General features: G+C 32.8%; 1 protein-coding gene across 1 annotated transcript; it reads left to right on the top strand.

Moving 5' to 3' along the window:
• On the top strand, positions 8,176-10,313 carry LOC107605868 (lysine-rich arabinogalactan protein 19-like). Its single transcript, XM_016307799.1, has 2 exons — positions 8,176-8,274; positions 9,582-10,313. The coding sequence occupies exons 1-2, from the start codon at positions 8,176-8,178 to the stop codon at positions 10,311-10,313; spliced, it is 831 nt and encodes a 276-aa protein (XP_016163285.1).

Below are 11,596 nucleotides of genomic sequence, written 5' to 3'. Positions count from 1 at the left end.
GTTTGGTGCCTTGGAAATTGTATTTTGACGGTTCATGCCATAAGGGTGGTGTTGGTATAGGAATTTTAATTATTTCTCCAAGTGGTGAGCCAAGTAAATTCCTCTTTGAATTGAATTATTCATGTTCCAACAATGAGGCAGAGTATGAAGCATTAATAATGGGACTGGAATTATTATTAGAAAGAGGAGTTAAAAATATAGAAATTTTTGGGGATTCACAGCTTGTAGTCCGTCAAGTATCACTCGAATATAGGTGTGTTAGTGAAAATTTGAGAAAGTATTTCAATGTGGCTACATAGTTGTTGAGTAAATTTGATAATATCATTGTAAGGCATGTTCCAAGGGAGTTAAACCAAGAAGCAAATGAATTAGCTCAAATTGCTTCAAGATATAAGATCAAGCCCTCAACACTAGAAAAATTGGTAAGGATAAAAGACATATTTATGCCTTTGAGAGAAAGAGAAGTGTTATCATTAGAAAAACTAGACCCAGAAGATTGGAGAGTACCAATTGTAGAATATTTAAAAAATCCAAGTCTTAGTGTTGATAGAAAACTTAAATATAGGGCTCAAAGTTATGTTCTAATAAGTAATGTCTTGTTTAAGAAATCTGTTGATGGGAACCTCTTGACATGTTTGGGAGAAAAAGAAGCGTACTTGGCTCTTGCTGAAGTGCATGAGGGAATTTGTGGCGCCCATCAATCAGGGAAAAAATGAAATAGGTGATAAATAGGAGAAGATTATATTGGCCAACTATTCAAAGAGATTGTATAAACTATGCCAGGTCCTGTGAAGAATGCCAAAAACATGGAAGCCTTCAACATATTCCAGCGTCAGAACTGCATGTTATAATTAAGCCATGACCATTTAGAGGTTGGGCTCTAGATCTTATTGGACAGATTCACCCACCGTCTTCTAAAGGTCATAAGTTCATTTTAGTTGGTGTGGATTATTTCTCTAAATGGGTAGAGGCTATCTCTCTAAGGGAGGTGACTCACAATGAAATAATAGATTTTATTGAGGAGCATATTGTGCATAGGTTTGGAATTCCTCAGTCTATTACCACTGATCAAGGAACCATGTTTATTGGGAAAAAGGTCATGGAATATGCCAAATCTAGGGATATAAAAATGCTTTCCTCTACACCATATTATGCCCAAGTCAATGGACAAGTGGAGGCAGCGAATAAAATTCTGATTGCATTAATTAAAAAATACATTGGAAGGCAGCCAAGAAATTGGCACCAAACTCTCAGTCAAGTTCTTTGGGTTTACCGAAATTCTCCAAGAGGATCTACTAGAACCACCCCGTATAAGTTAGTTTACAGTCATGATGCAGTGTTGCCAATTGATATTAATCTGCAAAGTATAAGGGTGGCTAGACAAGATGAGATACCAGTAGTGGATTATTGGAATTCTTTGTATGACGAGCTTAATGAACTAGATGACGAAAGGTTAAGAGCTTTAGAGCGGGTGATCCGACAAAAGGAGATTATGTCAAAATCATACAACCGCCGTGTTAAAGCAAAGACATTTGCAGTTGGAGATTTAGTGTGGAAAACAATCTTGCCTATAGAAAGAAAGTCGAAAACTTATGGTAAGTGGTCTCCAACTTGGGAAGGACCTTATGTAGTTGACAAAGTTTACCCTGGAAATGCCTATAAGATTATTGAAATCGGATCAGGAAGAAGAATTCCTTCAATAAATGGAAAATATTTAAAAGTATATAAGCCAGACATACATGAGATAAACATTCCACATGTTTAAGGATACAAAAATATCCAGTTGAAGTGTCAAAGGAAAAAGTAAAGAGCTAATTAATATTTGCAATTCAGTTTGTAAAAGCTAACATATCCTTGTGATTTTTTTGAATTGCAAAGTCTACTGACAGTGTAAACTGTAAAGCATTAAGCTTATGAGACAAATATGTGTCCAAAACATCAAGTTTAAGATCTTGGACAAAAATAATCTCTCATTGACATTTGGGTATATACTTCATAAATACAAAAGCCTAATTGACTTAGAAATTCTGTTGAGTCTCTTAGCGCTTGGAGTCAAAACTATTAGAATGTTAGTGTGGAGATTTTACAGGATTAGAAATTTTATCAAATTTAATTGACACTTGGAGTTTAACATATGAAAGAAACGACTTCACGAAGTTAAGATTTTGTTACTTCTGAAGTTAGGAAAATTGTGTCAATTAAAATAATGAAAGTGTGTGTAAAAAAAAAAAACTCTTAATTGAAAAATTAAAGGTCAAAACAAAGGTTAATTGATACACATTTAATGTACCGAAATTATAACAGATATCATTTGACACACTTAAAAATTTTATACAAAAGAATAGACCCCATTGACAGTTCAACTATTAATGTAAAATTTTTATAGACTTAGAAATTCTGTTAAGTCTATTACTAGTGGGCATTTAATCTGTCAAGCAGAAGTGTCTAAAATGTCAATTGACTCTCAATATAAAAAAAAATGTCAATGAACAACTAAGTTTTCTCACTTTCAATCATTGCATATCTTCAAGTGAGAAATCTTGGGGGCATCTTGTTAGACAAAATATAATTTTTATAAGAAAATTATAAAAAGAAATAATTAGTTATTTAGTAATGTTCCTATATATAATATTTATATCTATTTTAAATTAAATTAGATCATTTGATAGTTGGTTATTTATTTAAATTTTGAAATTAACACCAAGCAAGAAGTGCGGGAACAGCTACAAGAAATTCAAATTTCCTGTAAGTGGTGTACAAAGAGTAACTGCCCATTGAGATTAGGCTAGTCTATAAATAGAGCTTTAGGAACACGTTGTAATCAGTTCAATTCTTCTTGGAAAACACTTAGAGACCCAAAAAACGCTCTCAGCCCCTTGGCATCACAGAGTAAAATTGGAAATCTTAAGTAATTCCTCTGAACTCAAACACTTGTACTTTGATTTCTTTCAGTTTTTATTAATAAAATTTCTTTACTTTTACGTCTTTTTCTCTTTTACGTTCATGTTTCTTCTTTCATCTTCTTTTTAATTTTCTGTTTGTTTTAATTTCTGCATTTTACTTTGCCTCCGGCACCTTGTATGTTTTCCTTTTTATCTTTAATTTTACTTTTGAAACTACAATTGAGACTTTGAGACACCCACAAAAGGATTCGTTTCCGCTCCTTGAATTAAGATTGTGAAACAAAATTCGAAAATTGTTAATTTATTTGTTGTTAATAATGGAACAAAAATTTGAATAAAACACAAGCACATGTTACTATTTTATTTTTTATATTAGTTTTAGTGTGTCTTTTTTTTCTTGGGATTATAATTTACTTGAAGGGGAAGTTTAAGGTTAAGTTTACAAAGAAATTTATAGATGCTCTTTATTTTACGTCAGTTACAGTAGGATATGGGGATATTACTCCTCATTCTACGTGGAGTGAAATAGAAACTATTTTTGTATCTCTTTGTTGCCTTTTTACATCTAATATTTTTCAAAGCTTCATACAATACCTTCTTAAAAAGTTAGAACCATGCATCATTACAATATTTGCAGCATGCATACTAAATGGGTGGATAGTTGAGAATAAGTTAGTCCAAAAAGTAAAAGTTTGTTTAGCCGTTGTTATGGTCTTATTAGTCATTGGTAGCGGAACAATTATGGCTTATTTTTTATAGGATATAAGTATTTTTGATAGTTTTTATTTGGCTGTAATTTCCATAACAACTGTAGGTTACGATGATTACTCATTTAGCACGGTTGCAAGAAGGTGAGTTTCAGCAATTTGGATTGCATTTAGTGTTGTTACATATAGTTATAGTTATGTAATTTCATATCTAACTAGTCTTATCTTTCCTCCTTGAATTGTATTTTGTAAATTGTATAATGATATTGTACAATAATAATGAATAAAAGCAGTTTTTTTTCACACTTTTTTCTTTTCTCCTCATAATATATTTAATTAGTTTACATACACAACAATTACATCGTGTGAGCATAAAAATATAAAAAATAGTTAACGAAAAAAATGAATTAAAATAGAAATGAAAATTCATATTGTTCAAATAAAACTTGATGTATATAGTAGTAAACTGATTACAACTTAAGATAATATCACTAAAATAATTCATAAGAGACCTTTTATTTGGGAACAACCACCGAAAAAGGTGTAGCTAACACAAAAAATATCACTATCAGTGTCAATCTGAACATAAAAATCAACTGGAGGAGAACCCGATTGCACTCCTGAATAGTACAGCCTGAAATTCAAAAGATTTAAATTAATTATTGATTGTAAAATAAATTAAAAAAAAAGAGAAGTTGAAACTTAGCAAGTTTGAAGGCACCTTTTTAGATCTGAATTCTCCTATCACACGTTGTCGTAACAATCAAAGATTAAAGAGTGTGTGACCCACCGAAGAACAAAACTCAATCCCAGATTCAAATGCAAGGTTCTATAAAAAAAAGAGAAATAAAATTACTGAAAAATAGATTCTCAATAAGGATTTGATTGATCAAGAGGAAAAATCCAAGCAAACATTACCTATCTTTAGTGAGTATATTTTAAAAATTTATAATTTTATACTTTTGATCAAAATTTTTTTTTGTAAATTTAAAACAAATTATAATCTCATAAAAATGACAAACAATATATAAAATAATGAACCCAATAATGAAATCAATCCTCATATCTTAATACTTTTAAATTCAACAAAAAAGACAAAAAATCCAAAAAAATAAGGCCCCTAATCCATCTTCAATAATTGATTTCCACTTTATTTCAGAATTGGACCTTTAAAATTGTTGATCCGATACTTTTTTTTTCACTTTATTTTTTTTACAGGCCTATGACTATGTTGGAGAGGCTGAATCATCCCCACCACCCAACCACACCCTTCGCCGTCACCAGTCCCCTCGTCGCCACCAGTCAGTCCTTACCTGCGGGATCCGACACCGCCAACCCCAGCACCCTCAGCACCCTCGTGGCCACCAGTCAGTCCAGTACCCACACCACCTCGTCGCCTGCAATCGATCCTTACCTGCGGGATCTGACACTGCCAACCCCCCTCACCCCTGCGTCGCCCCTAGTCGGTCCGTAGCAGTGCTATCCGACACCGCCAATCCCAGTACCCTCAACCCCATCATCATCACTGGTCATTCCTTAACAGCCAGTGATAGAGATCTTGAAACTGTTGCAGAGACGGAAGCTAACGGTGGAAATCCACCATCATGGTGGCAACATCTTATGTCGGTTGTCCTATTTTTCTGCAGGTGTATGTGAATTTTCTGTTATCATACATTGAATTTGGGCTATGATTTTGAAAGTTTTTTTACTTTCAAGTACTTTTTTATTTGGTATTATTGTTATTTTATATTTTAAGTTAATTAGTTTGGTCATGTATTGTTTAAAAATCTTAAAAATAAGAATCTGCTACTATTTTATTTTTTATATTAGTATTAGTGTGTTTTTTTTTGTTGGAATTATAATTTATTTGAAGAGAAAGTTTAAGGTTAAGTTTACAAAGAAATTTATAAATGCTCTTTATTTTACCTCAGTTACATTAAGAGATATTACTCCTCATTCTACATGGAGTAAAATAGGAACTATTTTTGTATCTGTTTGTTGTCCTTTTGCATCTATTATTCTTCAAATCTTCATACAATACCTTCTTAAAAAGTTAGAACCATGCATCATTACAATATTTGCAGCATGCATACCAAATGGGTGGATAGTTGAGGATAAGTTAGTCCAAAAAGTAAAAGTTTGTTCAGCTGTTGTTATTGTCTTCTTAGTCATTGGTAGCGGAACAATTATGGCCTATTTTTTAGAGGATATAAGTGTTTTTGATAGTTTTTATTTGGCTATAATTTTCATGACAACCGTAGGTTACGGTGATTACTCATTTAGTACGGTTGAAAGAAGGTGTATTTCAACAATTTGGATTGCATTTAGTATTATTACATATAATTATGTAGCTTCATATGTAACTAGTCTTATCCTTCCTCCTTGAATTGTATTTTGTAAATTTTACAACGATATTGTACAATGATAATGAATGAAAGCAGTTTTTTTCCACACTTTTTTCTTTTCTCCTCATAATATATTTAATTAGTTTACATACACAACAATTACATCGTGTGAGCATAAAAATATAAAAACATAGTTAACGAAAAAATGAATTAAAATAGAAATAAAAATTCGTATTGTTCAAATAAAACTTGGTGTATATAGTGGTAAACTGATTACAACTTGAGATAATATCACTAAAACAATTCATAAGAGACCTCTTACTTGGGAACAACCACCGAAAAAGGTGTAGCTAACACAGAAAACATTACTGTCAGTGTCAATCTGCACATAAAAATCAACTGGAGGAGAACCCAATAGCACTCGTCAATAGTACAGCCTAAAATTCAAAAGATTTAAACTAATTATTGATTGTAAGATAAATTTAAAAAAAGAAAAGTTGAAACTTAGCAAGCTTGAAGGCACATTTCTAGATCTGAATTCTCCTATCACACGTTGCCGTAACAATCAAAGATTAAAGAGTGTATGACTCACCGAAGAGCAAAACTCAATCACAGGTTCAAATGCAAGGTTCTATAAAAAAAAGAAATAAAATTATTGAAAAATAGATTCCAATAAAGAGTTGATTGATCAAGAGGCAAAATCCAAGCAAACATTACCTAACTTTAGTGAATATATTTTAAAAATTTACAATTTTATACTTTTGGTCAAAATATTTTCTTTTTTTGTAAATTTAGAACAAATTATAATTTCATAAAAATAACCAACAATATATACAATAATAATGAACCTAATAATGAAATCACTCCTCATCTCTTAATACTTTTAAATTCAACAAAAAAGGCAAAATGTCTAAAAAAATAAGGCCCATAATCTATCTTCAATAATTGATTTCCACCTTATTTCAGAATTGACCCTTTGAAATTGTTGATCTAATACCTTTTTTTTTTTCACTTTATTTTCTTTTATAGGCCTATTACTATGTTGGAGAGGCTGAATCATCCCCACCACTACCATCGTAGCAGTGCTATCCGACACCGCCAATCCCAGCACCCTCACCGCTCTTGTCGTCACTAGTCAGTCCAGCACCCTCACCCCCTCGTTGCCCGCAGTCGATCCAGTTGTATCCGACACCGCCAACCCCAGCACCCGCAGCACCCTCGTCGCCACCAGTCAGTCCAGCACGCTCACCCATCACCCCCCTCGTCGTCGCCCGTAGTCGATCCTTACCAGTGGTATCCGACACCGCTAACCCCAGCACCTTCACCCACTCGTCGCCCACTGTCGATCCTTACCAGTGGTATCCGACACCGCCAACACCCCCAGTCAGTCCAGCACCCTCACCCCCTCGTCGCCCGCAGTCAATTCTTACCAGTGGTAGCCGACACCGCCAATCCCAGCACCCTCACCTCCCTAGTCGCCTGCAGTCGATCCTTACTCAGCAGGATTCGACACCGCCAACCCCAGCACACTCAACCCCCTCATCACCACCGGCCATTCCTTAACAGCCAGTGATAGAGAACCTGAAACTGCTGCAGAGACAGAAGCTAATGGTGGAAATGCACCATCATAGGGCAACATCTTATGTCGGTTGTCCTACCTTTTCTGTAGGTGTGTGTTAATTTTCTGATATCATACATTGAATTTGGGCTATAATTTTGAAATTTTTTTATTTTTTAAGTATTTTTTTATTTGGTATTATTGCTATTTTATATTTTTAGTTAATTAGTTTGGTCATGTATTGTTTAAAAATCTTAAAAATAAGAATCCAAAAATATTTAATTATTTATTCAATTTCAGGGACATCCTACTATTTTATTTTCTATATTAACTTTATTGTGTCTTTTTTTTTTATTTTTTGGTTGGGATTATAATTTACTTGAAGGAAAAGTTTAAGGTTAACTCTACAAAGAAATTTGTAGATGCTCTTTATTTTACCTCAGTTAATAGGAACTATTTTTGTATCTCTTTATTGTCCTTTTACATCTAATATTCTTCAAAACTTCATACATTACCTTCTTAAAAAGTTAGAACCATACATCATTACAACATTTGAAGCATGCATACCAAATGAGTGGATAGTTGAGAATAAGTTAGTCCAAAAAGTAAAAATTTATTCAGCGGTTATTATTGTCTTCTTAATCGTTGGTAGCGGAACAATTATGGCCTATTTTTTAGAGGATATAAGTGTTTTTGATAGTTTTTATTTGGCTGTAATTTTCATGACAATCATAGGTTACGGTGATTTCTCATTTAGTACGGTTGTAGGAAGGTGTTGCATATAGTGTTGTTACATATAGTTATGTAGCTTCATATCTAACTAGTCTTATCCTTCCTCTTTGAATTGTATTTTATAAATTGTACAATGATATTGTAAAATGATAATAAATGAAAGCAGTTTTTTTTTCTACAATTTTTTTTCTCCTCATAATATATTTAATTAGTTTACATACACAACAATTACATCATGTGAGCATAAAAATATAAAAACATAGTTAACGAAAAAAATGAATTAAAATAGAAATGAAAATTCATATTGTTCAAATAAAACTTGGCATATATAGTAGTAAACTGATTACAACTTAAGATAATACCACTGTCAGTGTTAATCTGTACATAAAAATTAACTGGAGGAAAACCCAATTGCACCCTTGAATAGTACAGCCTGAAATTCAAAGGATTTAAACTAATTATTGATTGTAAAATAATTTAAAAAAAAAAAGAGAATTTGAAACTTACCAAGCTTGAAGGCACGTTTCTAGATCTGAATTTTCCTATCACACGTTGCCGTAACAATTAAAGATTAAGTGTGTGTTTGGATTACAGTTTGTAAACGGAAGTTTGTATAGAATTGATTTTGCAGATAAAAGTGTATAATATCAAATAAATAATTAATAAAAAATAAAAATAATAAATAATAAAAAAAGAGAGTTCATGTAAACAAAAATAATAAGAATTTCATAAATAATATAATAACATGCATAAAGGATAAAGTTGGTAAAAGGTAAATAAAGATGGAGTATTGAAGGCTAGAAGCCCGTTGGTGAAACGCAGAAGCTCAAAATTGTAGCTTCTTGTAAACCATGATTTTGAAAGCAAAATCACTTCTGCGTTCATGAATAAAAAATTTGCCAAACCAAAAATTGAAGCTTTCAAGAAGGCTAAACGTGCTTCTTCTCTTGTAACGCGTTTGCCAAACACACCCTAAAAAGTGTGTGACTTACGGAAGAGCAAAACTCAATCCCAGGTTCAAATGCAAGGTTCTATAAAAAAAAATTACTGAAAAATGGATTCCCAATAATAAGTTGATTGATCAAGAGGCAAAATTCAGGCAAATATTACCTAACTTTAGTGAGTATATTTTAAAAATTTACAATTTTATACTTCTGATCAATTTTTTTTTAAATTTAGAACAAATTATAATTTCATAAAAATGACCAACAATATATACAATAATAAACCCATAAAATCAACCCTCGTCTCTTAATACTTTTAAATTCAACAAAAAAGACAAAAAGTTCAAAAAAATAAGACCCATAATCTTTCTTCAATAATTAATTTCCACAAGACACCGCCAACCCCAGCACCCTCACCCCCTCGTCGCCACCAGTCAGTCCAGCACCCTCATCACCCTCATCGCCTTCGTCGCCCGCAGTCGATCCTTACCAGTAGTATATCCGACACTGCCAATCCCAGTACCCTCGCCCCCCTCGTCGCCCGAAGTCGATCCTTTCCAGTGGTATCCGACACCGCCAACCGCAGTACCCTCGCTACCCTCGTCGCCACCAGTCCCCTCGTCGCCACCAGTCAGTCCTTACCAGCGGGATCCGACACTGCCAACCCCAACATCCTCAGCACCCTTGTCGCCACTAGTCAGTTCAGCACCCTCACCCCCCTTGTCGGCCGCAGTCGATCCTTACCAGTGGTATCCGACACCGCCACCCCAGCACCCTCACCCGCTCGTCGCCCGCAGTCGATCCTTACTAGTGGTATCCGACACCGCCAACCCCAGCACCATCACCCCTCATCGCCACCAGTACCCTTGTCGCCACCAGTCAGTCCTTACCAGCGGGATCCGACATCGCCAATCCCAGCACCCTCGTCGCCACCAGTCATTCCAGCACCGTCACCCCCTTCGTCGCCCGCAGTCGATCCTTACCAGTGCGATCCGACACCACCAACCCCAGCACCCTCCCCCTCCTCTCGTCGCCCCCAGTTAGTCCTTACCAGTGGTATCCGACACCGCCAACCCCAACACCCTCAACCCCCTCATCACCACCGGTCATTCCTTAACAGCTAGTGATAGAGATCCTGAAAATGCAGACGGAAGCTAATGGTGGAAATCCACCGTCATGGTGGCAACATCTTATGTCGGTTGTCCTACCTTTTGTTAATTTTCTGTTATCATATATTGAATTTGGGCTATGATTTTAAAATTTTTTTACTTTTAAGTACTTTTTTATTTGGTATTATTGCTATTTTATCTTTAACATGTTATTATTTACATATTTTTAATTTGTTTATTATAAAAAATTTATGATTTAATTACTAATTATTTATTTTTTTATTTAATTTCAGGGACATGCTATTATTTTATTTTTTATATTAGTTTTAGTGTGTCTTTTTTTTTGTTGGGATTATAATTTACTTGAAGGAAAAATTTAAGGTTAAGTCTACAAAGAAATTTGTAGATGCTCTTTATTCTACCTCAGTTACATTAAGTACGGTAGGATATGTGATATTACTTCTCGTTCTACATGGAGTAAAATAGGAACTATTTTTATATCTCTTTGTTGCCCTTTTGCATCTAATATTCTTCAAAACTTCATACAATACCTTTTTAAAAAGTTAGAACCATGCATCATTACAACATTTGCAGCATGCATACCAAATGGTACCGATAGGGTATGTCTAAATCGAGCACAACAATTATGTGCTTATTGGATGCGCCATATTTATATAGACCATTAGATTTGATTAGATGAAAATCAAAGGCTAATATAAAAGAAGAGCATTGATGGATTCTAATAAATACAGAATATCCTAATACATAAACAAATGCTTTAAATAACAATACTTTAATACACAATACTTTAAATAGTAACAGAATCTTTTATTTTTAAATAATTAAATATAAAACATATAAATACAAAAATATGAGTATTTTTTATTCAATAAGATTAATTATTATGCAAGAAATTTTTGTGATATTAAAAAATCATATTAAAATAAAATTTTAAACTATAACATAAAAATATAAAATAATTAAAATTTTATTTTATATTACTTGACAAATAATTAGATTATTATATTTAAAATTTATTAACTAACTAATTTTATTAAATATATTATTATATAATATAATTTTTCATCACAATATTTCAAAAATATAATTTATTTAAAATATTATATATAATACATGAAAATATTAACTTTTTTATTTTTTTCAATTTTTTTAGAAAAACAGAATAAATAATATAATTCTAAATACATGCCTATCATATTATATATTTACTTATATTAGTAAGACCTAAACTAATCAAATTTACGTAATTAAAAATATAAAACATATAAATATAAAAA

This window comes from Arachis ipaensis, chromosome B01 (genome assembly GCF_000816755.2).
Source record: "Arachis ipaensis cultivar K30076 chromosome B01, Araip1.1, whole genome shotgun sequence".
NCBI lineage: Eukaryota > Viridiplantae > Streptophyta > Magnoliopsida > Fabales > Fabaceae > Arachis > Arachis ipaensis.
The sequence above is the reverse complement of the archived record's forward strand: the minus strand, read 5'-3'. Positions and strand labels throughout refer to the sequence as shown.